This window comes from Panthera uncia, chromosome A2 (assembly GCF_023721935.1).
Source record: "Panthera uncia isolate 11264 chromosome A2, Puncia_PCG_1.0, whole genome shotgun sequence".
Classification (NCBI taxonomy): domain Eukaryota; kingdom Metazoa; phylum Chordata; class Mammalia; order Carnivora; family Felidae; genus Panthera; species Panthera uncia.
Genome location: NC_064816.1, coordinates 121,875,953 through 121,898,001, shown reverse-complemented (window position 1 = coordinate 121,898,001; position 22,049 = coordinate 121,875,953). Strand labels below are relative to the sequence as shown.

At 39.4% G+C, this 22,049-nt stretch overlaps 1 protein-coding gene across 2 annotated transcripts in view; it reads left to right on the top strand.

Moving 5' to 3' along the window:
• The window catches only part of AOAH (acyloxyacyl hydrolase), a 170,047-nt gene that overhangs the window by 96,429 nt on the left and 51,569 nt on the right, over window positions 1-22,049 (top strand). For both annotated transcript variants that reach the window (XM_049641702.1, XM_049641703.1), the window contains exon 13: window positions 3,347-3,438. In XM_049641702.1, coding sequence (XP_049497659.1) covers window positions 3,347-3,438 — 92 coding nt within the window. The remainder of the gene's footprint in view (window positions 1-3,346; window positions 3,439-22,049) is intronic.

Below are 22,049 nucleotides of genomic sequence, written 5' to 3'. Positions count from 1 at the left end.
CTGAAAATCACCCTTGGGATAAGAATAAGGATGGGGTCCTTGGGATTGACATGTGGAAGGAGAAAGCTCACAGAGCCAAGGAAAACAGGGCAAGGCACCACAGGACAACTGCTGCGTGTGAACTTATTTGTTTGTTACATGACTTATTTTGAGAAGTAAATGAACACAGTAGAATGTTCGTATCTTGGACCTCTGAATAAGAATGATAAGAACTGCAAGCAAATTGTCCAGTTCAGACCATGCCATAGTTTCCTTGGACCACTGCAACAAAGTATCACACACTGAATGGCTTTAAAAAAATTGTTCACACAGTTCTGGAGGCTGAAAATCTGAGATCAAGGTGTCAGCAGGATGTTTCCTTCTGACAGATCTGAGAAAGAATCTGTTCCATGCCTCTCTTCTAGCTTCCAGTGATCACTGGCGATCCTTGGTGCTCCTTGACTTGTTCTTTGACTCCAGTTTCTGCCTCCATCATTACATGGTCTTGCCCCTGTGTCTCTGTGTCTCTTCTTCTTCTTGTGAAGAGACCAGTCATAGTGCATTAGGGACACATCCTATTTCAGTATGACCTCATCTTAACTAATTGCATCTGCAATGGCCCCCTATTACAAATAAGGTCACATTCTGAAATGTTGAGGGTTAGGCCTTTCACATGCCTTTTTGGAGGACACAATTCAACCCATTACAGTCCACAGTTGAGAAATAAATTTTATTTTATTTTGAGTACTCATTCTCTATATGATGGTAGGAACCATCACACTCTGACACTAGGAAAACTACTTGAGTTTTGAGGTTTTCCAAGTTTAAAGAATGATGGTAGATTCATAACCATTGGCAACCCTATTCTGAACACATATATAATGTTCATCTATAGATAGCTTTAGGTATAGATATAGATATAGATAGATATAGGCATAGATACAGATATGATATAGATGTCGATAGGTAGCTCACAAGGTGTTAACAGTGGTTACCTCACAATGATTATCTCTTAAGGGGAAGTGATGAGAGAATTTCTATATTGTGAATTATTATATATTTGAGTTCTATAACAAGTATACTTTGTAATCAGAAAAAATAATAATGATACATTTTCAAGTGGTTAATGAGAGAGAAGTGTGGCTTTTCCTTCCCTCATAGCCTCCACATTTAGGTTCTCTTTAGGAGACAGGATAAGGATCATCATAAGCAAGGAAGCCAGCAGGGGAAGGGCCATATGCAATTTGAAAACTTGTATTCTGTGCCACAATTGCTTTGATAGGATTTGCCTTTAGACATTATCCTTAGTTTATTTTTCATTTTAAAATAAACATTAAAGGAGGACCCAAGGTTTTCATGTTTATCCAAAGGAGGCATAGGTTTTCAATGTTGAGAAGCTCAAGGGCACATGGAGGAGAAGACACTATGTACCTGAGATAAACTGCTTCCTGCAGCCAGGCATTGAGGCTTCCTGTCAGCCAGGGCAAAAAGGAAGCATTGGATTTCAGAGTGTGTATCCAAACTGAGATCCCCTGGTAAAATACAGGACACCCAGTTAAATTTGAACTTCAGATGCATAACAAACAACTTTTTAAGTATAAACATGTTCCAAACATTGCACAGGACACACTTATGCCAAAAATTATTCTTTGTTTACCTGAAATTCAATCTTTTTGTACTCATTTTTTTAATTGTGATAAAATACTTGCAACGTAAAATTTATAATCTTACCCACCTTTAAGTGTACAGTTCATTAGTGTTAAGTATATCACGTTGCTGTGCAACCAATCTCCGACACTTTTTCATCTTGCAAAACTACAACTCTGTACCCATTAAATGGCAGCTCCTCATTCTACATCCACTCCCAGCCCCTGGCAACCACCTTTCTACTTTCTGTGTCTATGAATTTGACAGCTCTAAGTACCTTCTATAAGTGGAATTATACAGTATTTATCTTTTTATGAAACTGGTTTATTTCACTTAGCATAATGTCCTTAAGTTTCACCCATGTTTTAGCATGGGTCAGAAATCTCCTTCTTCTTGAAGACTGAATAATATTCCATTGTATATAGACACCACATTTTGGGGGTTTTTTTGTGGGGTTTTTTTGTTTGTTTTAATTTTTTTAATGTTTATTTATTATTAAGAGACAGAGCGTGAACAGGGGAGGGGCAGAGAGAGAGGGAGACACAGAATCTGAAGCAGGCTCCAGGCTCTGAGTTGTCAGCACAGAGCCTGACGCGGGGCTCAAACTCACAAACCACAGGGTCGTGACCTGAGCTGAAGTCGGACGCTTAACCGACTGAGCCACTCAGGCGCCCGGTTTTGTTTTTAAGACTATTTTTGAGACAGAGAGACAGAGCAGGGGAATGGCAGAAAGAGAGAGGGGACAACACAGAATCTGAAGCAGGCTCCAGGCTCTGAGCTTTCAGCACAGAGCCCTACATGGGTCCCAGAATCCATGAACCGTGAGATCATGAATTGAATTGAAGTCAGATGCTTAACCAACAGCACCCCATACATTTTGTGTATTGAAACTCAAATTTAACTGGGCATCCTCTATTTTTATTTGCTAAATTTGGCAACCCTATTCTGAAAACATCAGTCTAGGTAAGCTTTTTCTAGAAATTAGACCAGAGTAGAGGTTTATCCCAGAGGGCATTTATAAAAGGAATAATAAGGGGACATAGCTGGCAATGTTTTTTCTCTATGATTTTGCACAAGCCATAGAAACATGGTTCAAATGAATCCTGGTTTTGTCAACACTCTGTGTCAACAGTTCTTGAACCTGAGACTGTGTAAGAGATACAGGGGGTATGTGAACCCCTTGAAATCATAGGCCGTGTTGAATATATGTGCATCTTTGTGAAGAAAGAAACCAAAATTAGATTCTCAAAGGTGCCTGAGACTCCCAAGGAGGTCAGGAGACACTTTCTTATTGACTGAGGACATGGCTTTGAACTCAGGGAAGGCATTCTTGCTGGGGGCTTGGGTATTATTATTGTTTGGGCAGTTGATTTCCTGAATATCTAAAATAAATATGGAGAAAATCTCAGCAAATTTAAAAGAGTGGAAAGTTTACCCATCTACTGAAGCATCCCTTTCAAATGAGGGATGAGTATAAGCTGCCACACATTTCACATCTTTCACAGAAGCTGAATGGAAGCCAGTTCATGAGTGATGCTGATCTTTGTGAAGTCCCTGATGATAGAGTGGCATACGCTTTATATACCAAAGCCTCTTAAAGAAATAGATTAAGAAAAAGAGAGTGAGAAAGACAGAGAACGCCGCCTAGGCAATGGATAATGTTACTGCCTGTAAAAAACAAATGACCATTTTTATAATCACCACTTTATGTTTTCTTTAGAAATCTTTCGTCAATTTACCAACAGCTCTTACCAATGAGCTCAACTGGCCCCAAATCTCTGGTGCTACTGGGTTTCTGGACTCCATTAGTGGGTATGTATGTTTGAGTACCTTTAAACATTTCAACGTATCTGTGTAAGGAAAGAACAAGAGACGGGGCTTGCTCCCAAGATGTTGAAACAAGAATTATTAGGAATTGCTTCTAGAACATGAGTAACATACAAGAAACCTACCACTGACATAGAGTCCACTATGCAGGGGGATGTAATGCAAATTGAATTTTATCAGTGTTCACAAGGAGGGAATATTCTCATTGCAGGGGCTGTAGAGTTGACCTCTAATGGATAAGACATAAACACATCACTGACTTTTTCTCATTCAAGGGACAAGAAAGTTTACTTGATTATTTACTCTCAGAAATTAATATCCATAAAGGTAATGGCTAAAATTAATAAGCAAGTCTCAAGGTCCTGGAATCACCCTGGCTTCAATGCTCTGGATTTGAAGGTAGAGACAATGTATGGCAAATCTGAGTGACACACAAACCCAATTTGCTATGTGTGATTAGGTGTTGACTCAGAGCCTGGGGGCAGCCATTCATAGGTTAGCACCCCATTTTTTTATTTAATGGAGGACATTATATATCATAAATAAATTATTCGATCATTACCTTATTGTCTTCACTCACTCATCTAAAAATACTTACTAAATACTTACTACCTAATCAGGAATATATGCTACAGATGTTTCAAAGGTAAATGGGGTTTGACCTATCTCTGCAACCAATTAAAATCAAATAGGGCAGATTAGACAAATGTACAAATAATGATAATACAAGAAAGATGTGCCACAAGACAACTCTCAACACAGAGCTACAGATTCATTGAAGAAATAATTCATAGAATTAGTCAATAGCCTCTTCCTTTTGGGGTGTCAGGCCAGGGGCCCAAACCCTAAAGGATTTACAAGATTGGTGTAATGAAAGAGGTAGAGAAAAAACAGGAAATGATAACCAATCTTCAGGAAAGGGCATTGACAATAATGTAGAAATCATCTGTGAATATAGGGAAAGCAAAGGGGATGCATTTTCAAGTTTAGGTGTAGGTTTTCAAGTTTAATCACATGAAAAATGAGGTTAGTGTAATAATGTTAACAGTATCAGTGATAGGGAGAGCAAGAAGTAACCTTCATGAGACGTTCACTGTATGCAAATCACTACCCTGAGTGTTATGTAGAGATTTTTCTCATTTCATCTCTTTGTGAGGGAGCTGGCATTAATTTCTGCATTTCACAGTTGAGGAATCTAAGGGTTACATAGACAGGTTAAGAAACCTGACCAGGGACCCACATTAATGTGAAATGGTGGGATCTGTCATCATGGAACACTATACCAGGGAGTAATTTGGTGAGCAGGGGTCCTCCTTGTCCCCAATGCCCAAACTGTATGATTTTTTTTTCATTCTACCTGCAGGAATGTTGCTCTCTGTAGTCTTTGTCACTTTGAGAGAATAGCGATGGGATGGAGAAATGACTAAGAATCAAAGAAGCCCTCTCCATGGGGAGACATGGCATGCATTGTTTCAAAGGTCAATCAGGGGCTCCCTTTCTATGGGCCCCATACTCCCGGTGGTCTGGGGCCCCCTGAGCACCAGGCTTAGCCTCTCTTTCTTCAGCTGCACTTGCTATTGTTTTGGCACCTGGAACACATCCAGAGATAGCCAAGCTGAAGCAGCTTTCTGGAAAAAAGACTCTTACCTATCTCCCCACTGTCAACACTGAAAGTGAGAAAACAAAATTTAACTGGCCTCCACCAATCCAGTACAAAAACACCTGGAGATTTCTCTAAATTAAAGCTTTTATGACAACAACAAAGGAATACATTATGAATGAGAAATGGATATAGTTTATTACACTTTTAATGGAAGTTTAACTTTATGTTGAACCCTATAAAATTCAGCCACCTTTTGACCTAAAGCTTCACAAGGTTGCCATTGAGGAAATGCCAGTCTGATGTCTAAAACAATTGCCAATGGGGCGCCTGGGTGGCTCAGTCGGTTGAGTGACCGACTTCGGCTCAGGTCATGATCTCATGGTTTGTGTGTTCGAGCCCCCGTGTCAGGCTCTGTGCTGACAGCTCAGAGCCTGGAGCCTGCTTCGGATTCTGTGTCTCCCTCTCTCTCTGCCCCTCCCCCACCCATGCTCTGTCTCTCTCTGTCTCCAAAATAAACATTTAAAAAAATAAAATAAAAAATAAAACAATTGCCAAGTAGTTTAAATCTTCCTTGGAGTCATCCAAAGAGTGAAAGAAGAATCCACTCAGCAGGGCCCAGTTGAAGGGAAAACTGGTTTCCTTATCTCTTCCACTTATAGCTCACACTCACCAACAGTTGCCCCACATCTCCTACATCTAATTTTCCCAAAAACTCTGCCCCAAAATAGCTCCTGCTCCCAAGCAGGCTGTTCAGTTGTTTTTAGATTTTAGTGAGGGGGTGACAGGGGGAGCCAATGTCCTTCTGTGTCTCTTCTGTCCTCAGACTAGGGGTTTGCTCCCTTCTCAGTGTGAAATCCCACTAGCCCTCCAGTCCCATGGCTGCATCCACCACCATCCTATCAGAGCCCAGCAGCAGACAGATGTCCATAGGAGAAAGGCAGTGGGGAGAAAGGGAGAGGAGAGTTGCCAGTCTTTAGCCACTCATGGTTTATAATCCTTATAAGGGCTGTGCAGAGACATTCTAACACCATCTCACAAAGGAGGTGACTGGCTAGGTGTGCGTTAGGTGAAAGTCATCCCTATCCTAAGCTAGTTGGTGCTGACTTAGCACCTTCTTGTATCAGGCTCTCTGTTGCCATTTACAAAACTTCCATCTGGTTCTGCAACTTACTCATCACTGACTCCAGGTACTGTCCTTATCTGTTGTGTTTCTAAGGATGTGTGCAGCACAGCTGGCATGCTGTAGGGTCACATACCCTGCAAGGGCTTTTCTCTCTATGTGTTTGTGGGGCCCCAGGCTATCTAGTCGTTTCTCTCCAAGAGCTCTTTCTGCCACCTGTTTGTGTGTACTATGCCTGTGTTCTTTGCCACCCAGCTGGAATGGGGGAAATATATTCAGTTCCTTTTGACAAAAAAGGAAATTCTCTGAAATCTGAGTTGCAGCAGATTCCGCCAGTAAACAGACACATAGCAGCATGATAGTCATGTGTGTGTCACCATTCAAGACATCCCTCCCAGCAGTAGGTCCTGTTAAACCATTTCTATAATCTCATGCAAATTATATACTGCAGATAATCTAGGCTGGGCCAATCCCCTTCTTAAAATAACAAAGATTTATAAAGCGTGTAAAAAATATTAGAGAGATTAGAAGATTAGATTAGAGATTAGAAGATCCTCTTCTGCTGGAATCAGGAGAATGAAAAGAATATTGACCCAGAAAGCAACATGTATGAACGACATGGGCAGTTTCCACGGGCATTTTGAGCATGTCCTTCTGAGTCCAAATGCTTATCAAAATGGGATCGAATTTATGGATTTCTCTCTTCAACTGGATCTGTAGATAGTGCTTCTTATTATCTGTGATCAGCATCATGCTTTGGGTATTAACAATGTTCTTTAGAAAATGTACCTTTGAAAGCAAAGGATGCATGGTGCCTGGGTAGCTCAGTCAGTTGGGCATTAGACTCTTGGTTTTGGCTCAGATAATGATCTCACAGTTTCGTGAGTTCTAGCCCCACATCTGGCTCTGCATTGGCTCTCTATCATCTCTCTCTGCCCCTCCCCTGTTTGTGCTCTCTGTCTCTCTCAAAATAAATAAATAAACTTTAAAAAGAAAGAAAAGAAAGAAAGAAAGAAAGAAAGAAAGAAAGAAAGAAAGAAAGAAAGAAAGCAAAAAGATGTTGCTTGGGAGAGAAAATGGTTACCTTCCTTTTCTTTTTCCAACATACCCTCCTCCCTCAAAATTTAATATTTTTTATGAGGTAAATGTAACTAATTGAAATTACATGCATGCATTAAAAGACAAATACAACCCCTTACTTTCACAAATCTTTACATCCTTCAGTTGATTCGACATTAACAAAAATCTGTTCTCTTGACTCTTAGGCTCGAGAAAATTCAAAAAGCAATATCGTTTAAAACCATGTGTTTTATTTTGTTTTCCCAATGTGATTCTGAAAGTAATTGAGTGGTTCAAAGACAAAAAAAAAAAAAAACCGAAAACAAAACAAAACAAAAACCCACCCTATGAGGTTGGTAGCATGGGAGCTGGGAGCCCAATAGCCAACATTAGAGAAGGGAACTATAATTGTAAGTGAGAAGAAATGGGTATTTTTTTAATTAAAAATAGTACTTCATGTTCAGATCATGTTCAAAAGCAATTAATGTAAGAGAAAAATCCTATTTAAGTTAAAGAACACAAGGCCCAGTAACACATATGGAAGTATGGGAAACAATACCAAAATTCAGGAAGGAAGGACTTCTAGTTAAAGCAATATCTAAAACTCCAGAGCCCTGTGAGTTGGTGTGGCAGAGTAGGAGGAAGACCACCTTTACAGGTATAAGGGTTCTGGTTCTGCATGGCCTTCAGTGGAATATACAGCAGTCCTGGACCTCATTTATATGTTGAAGTTGAGTTGCACCTAGCAATCTCTGAAGTTCTCCCCAGTATTAAAGTTTAGTGGCTTTAGGGCAATGTGTTATTGAAGTCCACATCCTACCCGCCTGATGCTCCTTGGTTTAGAAGCATTGGAGGAAGCTGTTGAGAAAATATGCTCCTGCTTCTCCCCACCAAATATGCTTTTCTCCACCCCTTAACTGACCGTGCCTTCAGATAAGACTTGGCTAATTTTATGGGTCAGAGCCTGAAATTTTCTAGGAACCATGTTTCTCTAGGGCCAGGGTTGTTGTGCCATAAAGTTTGAGCATCTGCATCATAAGCCCTGCACTGTGTGGTGCTGGCTACTTGACCAGCTACTGGTTTAAGTAGCACTCCATAATTGATTGTCCTTTATGGGTACTATTTCCTCTAAGCAAAAGTCAGACAGAGAACCTAGTAACTCCAAACTCTTAACAAACATAAGCACCTGAACCTAACCACATCTAACGTGAGCATTTATGGTGCCCAAAACCCCTTCTGAAAGTGGGTCCAGGAGATGGTCCAGTCAGTGGAATTCTGCAGGCCAGGGGTAAATGGTAGAGAAGTCCTTCAAAGCTGGAGAGCAGAGGGAGGAAAAACAGGGCAGTAATCAGAGCTTTAAAAATAAAAGGTGAAGTTAGCCATTAAAAATCATGAAAGCCAAAGGAACCAAAAGCAATTACCGAAGTTACCATATCAAGCTGGAAAGAGAAGAGTGAGATCAGTAGGTCAACATAAGTGGGTGCCAACTACATGGAATTTTGTAGAACAAATGTTGATCCCTCTGCCACTGGCTTAGATTTGCTATTTGGGGCCAGAAACATAGTACACGCTTAGAAAGAAATAGACAAAGCTACTGTGAAAAGAGGCACAGTAATGCTATTCAAGGACATTTAAACACACATCTTTGATGAGCGGTGTCCTAGAATCTGAGTGTTAAAGGTTATCTATTCTCTCCAACCCAATAGACGTTATATGAGAGAACAATTTTGAAAAGCAGTGTATAATTCCAAACCAAGTCACTTGGGGTGTTAAAAACAGAAAATTGGAGAGAAGGGATTTGCAGCTAAGATTTGCTAACCTAATTTCATGTTTTAAAAAAAGACATGTAAGTACTAAACACTAGTGGACTTAATAACCTTATTAAATCCATTATTCAAAAATTACATGTGATGTAAGTGCAAATCATTAGTCATCTTATAATTATACTTTGCAAAACAAATAATTAGCCAGAGAGGTGGTCATTTGAAGTTAGGTGAGGCTGATTGGAGTGAAATACAGTCTACATCAGAGATTCTCCAAGTGTGGTCTGTGGACTGCTGGGAGGTGGGTCTCTCAGGCCTTTTCGAGGGATCCACAAGGTAAAAATTACTTTCACAACAGTACCAAAACAGTATTTGCCTTTTGCACCGTGTAGCCATTGGTACTGATGGCACAAAAACATGGTGGGTGAAATTGTTGACATCTGAGCATGAATAAAGGCAGTGGCGCCAAACTATGTTTATAGTCACTGTGATCTTCACCTCTACACAACCCTCGTTTTAAAACATAGCCCGGGGGTGGAGGGCAGCTTCCCCTGAAAAGTTCACCTATTGAGCAGAAGAATTATTAATTTTTTTAAAGTATGTCCATGATTTTTTAATAATTTCATCAGATGAAATGGGAGGTATGCATAAAGCACTTGTACTGCATAAGAAAAAATAGGATTTTCTTAAGAAAAAGCACTTTTGTGAGGGAGTTGAGAGCTGAATTAGTCAGTTTTTCATGGAACACTGGTTTTATTTAAAAGATCTAGAAAATAAATTATAGTTATTCAGATTGGATATGTGGCAGATAGTGTATCTGAAATGAAGGAGCTTCAAGGAAAACAACCGACAGTATTGACCGTTAATCATAAAATTTCAGCTTTCAAAGAAAATTCTGAGTTTTTGAAAACTTGTATTTTCTGTTATGAACTTGACAGCTTCCTAATACCCAAAACTTTTCTGATATGTAGTGCTAGCAACAAGTATGATTTTTCAATATTGTATCATAAAATGTATCAACATTTAAAATATCCACATAACTCAGTGAGCCAATATTTTCTAAATGACCAGTATATGATGTATAAAACCGTGCATGGGTAAAAGATCCATTCAAAGTACAAGATAGACCAATGCATTTTAATGTGATGTGGTACAAAATTTCATTGATATAATTTCAGATTCCACATGACAACTAATCAATCTTTAAAATAATACCACATCTCAAGTTTTGGCATAGAATCAAAGAAGACTGTCCATACTTATCTAAAAAAGTAGAGGTGCCTGGAAGGCTCTGTCGGTTAGGGGTCTGACTTTGGCTCAGGTCATGATGTTGCAGTTCGTGAGTTCAAGTCCAGCCATCAGGCTCTCTGCTATCAGCATGGAGCCCACTTCAGATCCTCTGTCCCCTTCTCTCTCTGCCCCTCTGCCATGCATGTGCACGTGTGCACACACTTGTGCTCTCTCTCTCTCAAAAATAAATATAAACATTTTTAAAAAGATATTAAAATGTTACTCCCTTTTACAACTATATGTTGAAGATGAGACTTTCTTCACATAATTCCATCAAAACAACATACCACTACAGATTTAATGCAGAAGCAGAGATGAGAACCCAGACTGTCTTCTATTAAGTCAGACAGCAAAGAAATTTGAAAAAGTGTAAGACGATGCCATTTTTCCCACTAATTGGAGGAAGGGTTGGAAAATACATATTTTTCAGAAAAAAATATGTTACTTATGTTAACATGTAATGGGTTTATTTTTATTATTATTATTATTTTAAATGAATCAATAATTAAATATTCTTTTAAATTTCTAAGTTTTGATTTCTAACATATAATATTGACAGGTATAATTCACATTTAATTTTCTTTAAAAATCTCTCTGGGTTCCTCAGTAACTTTAAGAGTATAAAATGGTTCTGAGAGCAACAAATTGAGAACTTCTGTTTCAGAGAATGAGTGTGAAAAAGAAATGTGGCTGTGGACAGAAGCTGGTGGGAGGGGTGCCAACATTTAGAGGTTCAGGAAGAGAAGATAAGGAAGGAATAGTCCTTGGGGTGCCCAGTGGCTTAGTGGATTAAGGGTGGGATTCTTGATTTCAGCTCAAGTCATGATCTCACTGTTCATGAGTTCAAGCTCCGCATGGGGCTCCACACTGACAGTGCAGAGCCTGCTTGGGATTGTCTCTCTCACTCTCTCTGCTCCTCCCCTGCTCATGCTCTTTCTAAGTAAATAAACCGCTAAATAAATTTTTTAAAGGAAGAAATAGCTCTCAAAGTAGAGAGAAAACTAGAAGGGTTCAGCAGCCTAGAGACCAAGGGAAGAAAGTATTTCCAAAGGAGAAGTGACTTTCAGCCAAATGCTGCCAGAGGCAGAGGAGGACTGGAACAGAGAAAGAGGACTGTGGGTGCAGGGCGGTGATCAAGGGAGACTGGCCAGAGATGTCTCAGTGGGGGGAGATGGAAACCTGACTGCAGAGAGTAGTTTCCAGGAGGTGATAAGGGAAGTGAGCATCAACAACTTATTTAGTAAGTTCCCCTTTGGGACGCCTGGGTGGCTCAATCAGTTAACTGCCTGACTTCAGCTCAGGTCATGATCCCAAGGTTCCTGAGTTCGAGTTTCTCCACCTTCTCCGGTTGGGCTCTGTGCTGACAGTTCAGAGCCTGGAGACTGCTTTGGATTCAGTGTCTTCCTCGCTCTCTGCCCCTCCCCCATTCATGCTCTGTATGTGTGTCTCTCTCTCTTAAAAATAAATAAATATTAAAATAAATAAAAAATTAAAACCTTCCCCATTAAAGGGAGAAGAGAAAAGGTGTGATAGCTTTTGGGGAATCATTTTTAGATGAGAAATCCTACAGTATGCTGTTAGTGAGAGGAAGTTCCAACAGGGAAAGAAAGGTAGATGAAGGAAGGAAGCAAGGAAGGATGGAGAAAGCAAGAAGGGATGGAATGAAGGCTCAGGGCACTGCCCTTTGGGCCAGAAGGACCATCTGTAGAAGCCGTAACTCCTAGCCAAGGACTCTTCCTGCCATATACTGACAAATCTCTCCATCTGCAAAACTTCTCCCTTGATGCCACTCATTTCTAAATTTTCACTTTTTAATTTAATTACTCAAATAATGAATACATTTTCATCTTACAAAACATACTGAGGTATATTTATAGTAAAAAGCCAAAGCTTTCCCCCAATTCCACCCCCTTTCCCAAGAGAAAGCCCTATTATCAATTTAGTGTGATTTTGTTCAGATCCCTTCTGTGTGATTACGTGTGTAAATCGGTACATAAAGAAATATTTCATTAAAATCTCCCCATAAGTGGCATTAAACAGTGTATAATACACTGTAAATTAATGCTTTGCTTTAACAATACTTCTCAAAGCACTTTCCATTCTTGAACAATTCTGCGTGGTATTTCATAGCATCGTACTGATGGACAGTCCATTCCAAAGCCTCACGATACCCAATAATGCCATAATGAACATCCTACAGTTCTCTTTATGAATACATGTGACAATTTATTTAGAAAAAAATGGATAGAGGAGCGCCTTGGTGGCTCAGTCCGTTAAGCATCTGACTTCGGCTCAGGTCATGATCTCACAGTTCATGGGTTCGAGCCCGTGTCGGGCTCTGTGCTGACAGCTAGAGCCTGGAGCCTGCTTCAGATTCTGTGTCTCCCTCCCTCTCTGCCCCACCCTTGCTCATGCCCTGTCTCTGCCTCTCAAAAATAAATGTTAAAAAAAATTCTAAATAAATAAATAAACATCTAAGAAAAAATGGATAGATCTGAATGTATAGAATGTATACATTTTAATTTTTCATAATCTCCCCAAAAAGCTATCCCAATTTATATTCCCACAAATAGTCTGTGAGAATACTTGTTTCCCCGTATCCTTGCCAATACTGAAGATTGTCCATCTTCTTAATTTTTTCCAATCTAACAATATTTTATTGTTATTCTGATAATATGTAACCTGGTTACTAGTGAGTTTGAGCATCTCTTCATGAGCACTTACACTCACCTTTGTCTTATCTAGTTACCCTTTGTTCACGCTTCCACACTCACCACCCAGGGATCAGTTCCTTTAGACAGCCTCCTCAGGCCAACCCCCACCTGAGTGGATGATTCTCTCCTGTGCTCCTAGTGTGCTCCTTCAACCTCAATGTCACCTCACTTGTCAAAACAGTTTATTTATTGTCTCTCCACTCCGCCCACCCCACCCCAGACTCTGAGCATCTTGAGTACAGGAATTAGGCTTGACTTTGCTCTCTAGCCCTAGACCCTAACACATTATGTGGCACCACAATAGGTACTCAGTAAAAGAGAACAACTGAATAAGTTCATATTGATATCACTTTACATTTGTAGAGTGCTTTACAATCTACAAGGCTCCTTCCCTTGCATTTCCTCAGATTGCCTAAATCAAGTCAGATTTGCAGGAATTAACATTTCAGGGAAAACGCTAGGGATAAGGGAAAAGGAATATAAACAGAATGAATTGAATCACCAGCTGCATGATGTGATGCATGTAAAAATAAATCAGTGTAGCTTAAGCCCTTGGACTTTTAAGCATGTTCTATAATAAATGTTCTACAAGAAACTAGCAAAATTCATTTAAGTATTAAAATAACCACACAGTCAACAAATTGGAGAGAACAATTTTCAAGTAAAATAATCAACTCAATAGCCAGATAGAAGGAATAAAACAAATGAGAGATCTGCTAACAAGTGAATTTGGTCAATAATAGATAAGTCAAGCCTCGGTGTGAAGTTTTGTCCAGAATGATATAATTTTTCAATCCAGATTGATCAAAGTAAATGAACAACCTCCAAATTTCTCTAGCAAAATTCCTATAACCAACTCAACCCGAGATTTTAGGCCATCTCAATGCTTACATAGAGAGCACAGAAATAGTTCATCAATATTCCCCAACATACTTCTGTGAAACATTAGTTCCACAAGATGTCATACATATTTTTTAAAAGATTCCTAGGGCAACTAAGTTTTGGAAATGCTGGTTTAAATAAGGAGAAACACATTTATTCAGTATAAGGCTTATTAGAGCCTTTAATAAGGCAAAAAACCTTATGTATCTCCAAGGTATAATATGAAACCGTTTCTAAACTTATTTGACCGCCGAACTATGTAGAAAATATCTCTCTCTCCCTTTCTCTCTATATGTATGCATTTAATGAGAAAGATACATTTCAAGAAACTAGTGTTTCACAGCATCCTTTGAGAAGTGCTGTTTAGATTATTAAAACAATCTTTTGTGTATCACAAGTGATCTTCGTACATTATAAGCCTCAACACCTTAAATCTCTCAGTTTATCATAGTTTAATATTTATGCTGATGCAGTGGCCTACAATCAAATCTGAGGCCAAGAAAAGCCAGGAAGGAAGCAGTTACAGCTGCTCTAAGTTCAGAGGACAGAGGAAGGAACCTTAGTGAGAAGTTAACAGGTAAGAAGCCTTGTCTGAGTACCGCAGCTCATGAATTATTGAACACAATGCCCATGAAGTCTATTTCCCTGCATTATTTGCTGCTCCAAATTCAAAATCTATCATGCTGTCTGACTAATCTTTTCATGTCTGAACTCCTAGGACCTCCTCTATAGCCAGCCTCACCACTGCACACACACCCCTGCATAATTAGCCTACTGCTAGTCTCTCTGAATACACAACGAGTCATATTCTACATGTTTATCTCTCTCTGAGGCTGAAATCTTCATTGTTCCATGATGTGGTGAATTAGAGGTTACACAGGGATCTAGTATCAAAGAACTAGAAGGAATTTTAAGAATTCTTTAATCCATCTCCCCGGCCCCATGCTAGTCTGACTTCCACCCACATCAGAAAGAAAACTATTCACTCTTTTCTTAAAGCTTCCCAGCAGTAGTGGTCCCTGGATGAAGCCTGCCCGGTCTCTAAATGATTCAGTTTTATCCTAATCCACTCCCCTGCCCTAACCCTTCACATTAGATGTTACCATGTATCTCTCACTGTCCCTGCTACTAGTCTTCCACATGCCCTAGTCTTTTTCGTGTGTCTCATTCTCTACGATTCGCCTTAATTAGGGTGTCAGAACTTATACCCAAACTAGCAGTGCTCTGCAGAGAGACAGAAATAGCCTCAGAAACTTCACCAGGACCTGATACATCACTGTTGTTTGCATAGTATCAGACTTGATTTATCCCCAAAACCTCGGATATGCTAAGCCTTTTGGGAAAGCTGTTCTGTTGCCTTTCTCCAAGTACATTCTGCTTTGAGTCAACATAGAAGGTGATGACTTTTTTCAGTTTTAAATTTGACTCCTTTAATTTATCTGCATCATGCATAAGGCTCATTTTTTGGTTTTCTTCTTTGTTTTGTTTTGTTTTCCATTTGGTCATAGTGAAATGGTATGGTGGTGGTAGGTCATAAGAAGGCTCTCAGAGAAAGTGGTTTGTGTGTGTATGTGTGTTTACCTGAACCTATGTTGGGGAGAGCAACCAGTAGACATTCTGTGTTAGGTTTACCTGTTTTGAATTTTGATGTTAGAAATCAAAAGCGGACCAGTGTGTCCTCACGTGAAATGCCTGTACTTCCTGGGCACTGGAGTAGGTAGAGCTAGTCACAGCGGGAATTGAATATGGCATGCTTCCACGTCAGCCCCGTACATTGAGGATACCAGCATCTTGGGCATTGGGGAAGGTGGGAGAAAGAGAACTTTCAAGTACTCCTCTCTGCCCCCATCAAACTACAGCACTGATGCTATCACCTCTTCTACCAGCCCATTGGGCTTTGTTTTGATGTACAACAGAGGGCAAAGGGAAAAAACAGAAGGTCACACTGAAAAACCTGAGTCCAAGTAGGGGTAGACTGGACTGGTTTCAAATCTCAGAAAGGTCATCACAGTTAACCTTACTATGCACAGTATCCTTGGTTTCTCCTATTAATTCAAATTCACCTGACCCTGTATACAGATGCCTTTCTATCAAGCATTCTCAATTTGTTAGCATCTCAAAAATATTGTGCTATGGGCTTCTCAGAGTACTGTATTGATTGTTCTGTCTCCTCAGGATTCCTGGACACTCCATGAGAAATTCAATCCCTAGTATTTATAAGACAGATTATGCATTCGAGGTGGGATGAAAGAAAACGATATCTTTGATTATGTGAAATGATTGCTAATGCCTAGTACAAAACCTTAATCTCAAAAGTCTAGATACTATTTCTGGTCAGAAATGTTAATGAAACTATTCACCAATTGGCAAAGATTTTGTATTATTGCAAAGACAGATGCAACTAACTGTTTCTATAATATTAATATACACTATTCGCTCTCCATGAGCAGGTCATGAGCAAAACAGTATTTCGGTACATAAATTCCATTTTTAGAATTATCAAAAATACATTTATGGCTAAATATTGGTAACAATTACTTTCCCAAAGTAAAATAACCCCTCTTTATTGACCGTGAAATTATTTTAGGATTGAACTCAGATCTAATGTCCATTTCCCATCTGCTTTTTTCAAAATATAATAAAACAGTCAAGGCAGAGGGCGTAAATGACACAGAGTATAAAGTATTAATTTCAGGCTTCTGGGTAAGATAGCAGATTGAGCAAAGCATTTACTTCTGTCCCTTGAGAAACTCCACTAAAATGACAGTAAATGAATCTGTCCACAAGGACAAAGAGAACAGGAAGAGCCAACAGCCACAAAACGTTGGAAACCAGAAAGCAGAACAAGTGGTAACTGACTCAGTTGACTCAGAAAGCTGCATCCGAAGCCAGTGGGAAGGAATGTCAAGAAGCAACCTGGTTTACACTGCAGATTCCCCAGAAGACTTGAGGATTGGTTATATTTGGTAGCTCTAGAAATTGAGGTGAGAGTAAAAACAAGGGTCGATTGAAAGATTGTTGAAGAAGCAGTTAGATCCTGAGACTCTTTCCCAACTTCACACAGGTGGGCAGTTGCCTCTCCTTACTCTGGTATAAGTCTAGAGGTTTATTATTCTCTAGAGATGCTAATATCAAAAGCTTCTGGACTGAGGGACACCAGACATAAGTGAAGAGAGGAGCACCCCACTCCACATGCATACTGAATGCTGCGAACCACCCACCCCTAGCCCCAGGGTGCTGGCAACCTGGCTGGAGGGCAGAAGATCCTTCTGTAGGGAGTCTACACATCCTAGGGAGGAAAGCCCCAGACACTGACAGCAGGGCTTCCCTGAGAAAGTCCCCACCAGCCCATGCTACAGTGAGGATCTGAGTCAAAAAGCCACACCCAGAGGTCCACTTTCCAATCAGCTTTGAAGTTTTTAACCAGCTTCCACTTTTAAGTACAAGCCAACAAACAATCCAGGATCATCAGACATCAGAGGGAAATTTTGAATGTAGAAAGACAACACAAAAAGAGAAGAAGCAACTTCAAGAAAATAAACTATTGCTATTTTCTAAGGAAGAAACATTTTTCTTAGACTCTAATATCTTACCTATAAAAAATAACTAGAATTCGGGGCACCTGGGTGGCTCAGTCAGTTAAGCATCTGACTTTGGCTCAGGTCATGATCTCGCGGTCTGTGGGTTCAAGCCCCACGTTGGGTTGTGTGCTGACAGCTCAGAGCCTGGAGCCTGCTTCAGATTCTGTGTCTCCTCTCTCTCTGCCCCTCCCCCACTCATGTTCTGTCTCTCTCTCTCTGTCAAAAATCAATAAACATTTAAAAAAAATTTTTACAATAATAACTAGAATTAGTATCTCCAAAAAGATAAGAAAAGATATTTCATTCGTGTAACAAGAATGTTACACTAAAATTAAAGAAATATTCAAAAAACAAAAAATATCACTTGGAAGTTATGCTAGTGGCATAAGATAGTTTTCATAAAAGGATTAAAGATGAAATTGAAGAGATCCTCCAGAAAATAGAACAAAAGACAAAGAGATGGAAAATAGGGCAGAAAAGCTAGGAAAATTAGAAGACCTGCCCAGCTGACCCAATATACAAATAATAAGAGTTCTAAGGAAAAAAAGAAAGGAAGAAATCATCCATGAAATAATTCAAGAACGTCTCTCAGAACTGACACATGTGAATTTCCAGGTTGAAAAGGTCCCTGGGTGACTAACACTGTGAATGCAAATAGAGCCACCCCAAGCCTATCATCACAACATTTCAGAACTCTTGAACAGATGCTACTGCAGGTTTTCAAAGGATGGAGGCACAGAGCAGCTTCAGACAACAACACTGGGAGGCTGGGAGCCAATGAACTGATAGCTTCAAACTTCTGAGGGAAAATGATTTTAACCTAGAATTCTATAACCATCTGTTCTGGTTAACTATTGTTGTGTAACAAAACACTCCAAACTTTAGTGGCTTAAAACAACAACCATTTTCATTACCTCTCACAGTATAGGGTATCAGGAATTCAGGAAGAGTGTGGCTGGCCAATTCTTCCTCTCCATGTGATATTGACCATGGTTACTTGATGGTATCTACCTAGTGGTTGGGTTAAAGGGTCAGATATGACTTGACTCACATAACTGAGGCTTGAGAAGGAGAGTTAGAATATTGGGTTTGTTGTAGAATATTGGGTCCTGTTTCCTTTCCAGATAGAGACTTTAAAAAAAGGCTTTAATTTTGGGGCAGTTTTAGATATACAGAAAAATTGAGCAGAAGGTACAGAGTTCCTATATACTCTGTCATCTCCTCCTCAATTTTGCCTATTATCAACATCTTGCATTAATGTGGTACATTAGTGTGGTTATAAATGAAGAGCCAATATTTATATATTATTCTTAACTAAAGTCTACAGTTTACCTAAGGGTGTATTCTTTATGTTGAACCTTGCATGGGTTTTGCCAAATGCATAATGGCATGTATCCACCATTACAGTATCATATATCAGTATCACTGCCCCTACCCACAAAAACCTCTGTGCTCCATTTATTAATCCCTCCTGTCTCTCCCCAAATCCCTAGAAACCACTTATCTTTTACAGTGTCTATGGTTTTGCCTTTTTCCAGAGTGCCACCTAGTTGGAATCATACAGAATATAGCCTTTTCATATTGGCTTCTTTCAGCAATATGCATTTAAGCTTCCTCCATGTCTTTTCATGACTTGATAGCTCTTTTCTTTTTACTGCTGAATAATAGTCCATTGTATGGATACACCACATTTTGTTTACCCATTCACCTTTTGAAAGACATTTTGGGGGCGCCTGGGTGGTGCAGTCGGTTGGGCGTCCGACTTCAGCCAGGTCACGATCTCACGGTCCGTGAGTTCGAGCCCCGCGTCAGGCTCTGGGCTGATGGCTCAGAGCCTGGAGCCTGTTTCCGATTCTGTGTCTCCCTCTCTCTGTGCCCCTCCCCCGTTCATGCTCTGTCTCTCTCTGTCCCAAAAATAAAATTAAAAAAAAAAATGTGAAAGACATTTTGGTTATTTCCATTGAAGGATCTTTTGACATGGTTTCCAGCAGGATAGTCAGACTTCTTACATGGTGAATCAGGGCTTCAAGAGAACAAAGTTGCCAGGAATCTTAAAAATGGGGCCATAATTGGCATAGAATCACTTCTAATGTACCCTGCTGGTCAAAAAGTCATTTAACAGCCAAGATTTAAGGGTAAGTGTGTCAAAGATAATGAGGCCATCTTTAATCTACCACACCAGTCAATGAGAGACAAACTCTGATGGTCTCAGAGGTTTATTTCCTTCTTCCTATTGATTCCCTAGCAAGAAGATGATTCATCATGTTTGGGACTCCTCCTATTTAACAGATAATCTCCTATACCATAAATCTACTATTATTGTTAAATAGTGACTTACAAACACCAGAACCCTCTTTCCCTAAAAATATGTAGGCTGTTCCTTGATATATCTAGTCTAGCTATGTCCTGTTTAACAGACCTTTCTAGGGGCACCTAGGTGGCTCAGTCTGTTGAATGTCCAACTTCAGCTCAGGTCATGATCTTGCAGTTTGTGAGTTCAAGTCCCACATCGGGGTCTGTGCTGCCAGCTCAGAGCCTGAAAACTGCTTCGGATTCTGTGTCTCTGTCTCTCTCTGCCCCTCCCCCACTTATACTCCCCCCCGCCACTCTCTCTCAAAAATAAACATTAAAAAAAAATTTTAAAGACCTTTGTATAAGATAATGAGTGTTCAGAGACCAAGTGGAACTTGAAGTTTCTCCCCAACAAGTCTTATTAACCTTATATATGTTTTTAATTTTTTTTTACCTTATTTATGTTTATACTTACGGTGTAAGCTGTTTCTGGGCCCACATTATACCTCACCAACTCAAAACATAGAAACATTTTTAGATATACAAATGATAAAAAAAAATAAGTTACTTTCCCCACATCCTTCAAACATTACTTTAAAATATTCTCCATCAGAAACAATAAAAATGTGGTCTTCTAGAAAATAGATCTACTAAGCTGGGAAGAAGTGAAGACAATCTCCAGGATGATGAAGATGGGGGCTCTCAGGATATCTACTGAGCACCAGGGTGAGAGGGAAGCAAGTCCAGAGGAAGCAGGTTCAGAGGTTTCAGGAGAGATTTCTGCAAGATAAAATGAATAAATTATCCATTAGAGTATATTCAAAAGTGATCAAACAACTGTAAAAAATTTGAGGGTAAATTGATGATAAATACTTAGAAAATTAAGCATACAAACAAAAGGCAACTATTAACTCCAGGGAAATAAAAGAATTTAGAAGGAAAGAGAAAGCAATCATACATCAATTGTGAATAGCCAAACCCCCTGCTCTATGGTGGGAAGTAAATAGACTACAAATCAAGAAGTGGACTTGAAAGTATGTTATTTAGAGATAAGAAAGAATATACCCAAAGAGTCAGTTAAGGCTGAAATTAGTAGCCTCTGGGAACGGAGAAATGGGGAGGGTAGGGGAGTGTGGGATTGCTGTTAATCACTCTAAGCTTTATAGACATAAATAGTTTAACTGTCTTTGCTTACGTTCACCATTTCATTGAGCCTTGCTCTGACCGCTCTAACCCTATTTCTTCTGCCTCCTTTTTTTCATAGCACTTACCGCCTTCTAGCATCCTCTCTAATTTGTTCATTCAGGATTCTTACTGTTTTTTTCCTGATAGAATTTCAACAATACAGGGCAGTGGTCTTCATCGTCTTCATTTACCAGTATGACCCAGGTGCCTAGAGCAGTCTCTGGAACATAGTAGGGCCCATTAAACATCACTCAAGTAAAACAACTTTGGCTTTTTAAAATTATTTGCATGGGTAGCTTTGATTTTTAAAAATAAAATAAATCATTCGCCTAAAAATTCTACCACAAAGTAAAAATCCCATACTTAAATATTGCTCATACAACTTGCTCGTCTATCAAAAAATGTTATCATTAATTTTCTCAGGCTTCTAAATGAATACTCCTTCAGTGCATCCCAAGTTCCCAACCTGATACATGTTTACCTTTATGAAACACTGAGACAGTTGGCAAGCACTAAAATATAATAAGTGAGGCTCACATAACACTTAAAAATAAATGATGATTTATGTAAGGTTGTGAGATATGAAGTTATTATAATAAAGAGAAGATACAAACATTTGAGGAGTAATCAAGTACTTCTGAGTTTAATTATCATTCATTAGTCTATACCTGGTCTTGTTTCAAAAAAGATTTTAGGGAAGCCTATAAAAGTATAAAGGATATAACATTAAATTACACTTAAATTAAACCTTGGCAAGAGAAGATAGAAAATCAAGGATGGGACAAAGAGAAGCCAAGAAAACGACTTAAAATACATGCAGTTATAAGCTGATACTGGTCACAAATTTGTCTCTAAACTCTGTGTCCATTAGTATTAGATTTAGCTACAAGTAAACAAAGAAACTCAATATATGGGTGGTTAAAATAAAATAATATTTTAGTTTATTTCTCTCACACGTAAAATTTCAGAAATGTGGAATCCAGCTCTAGTGTGAGAGCTCAATTCCACTGGTTCTCAAGGATTCGGGGTTCTTGCAGCTCACCCCTCTGCCTTCCCAATGTAGGAGATACCCCCATAGTCCAAGATGGGATCACTCTGGGCACCAAA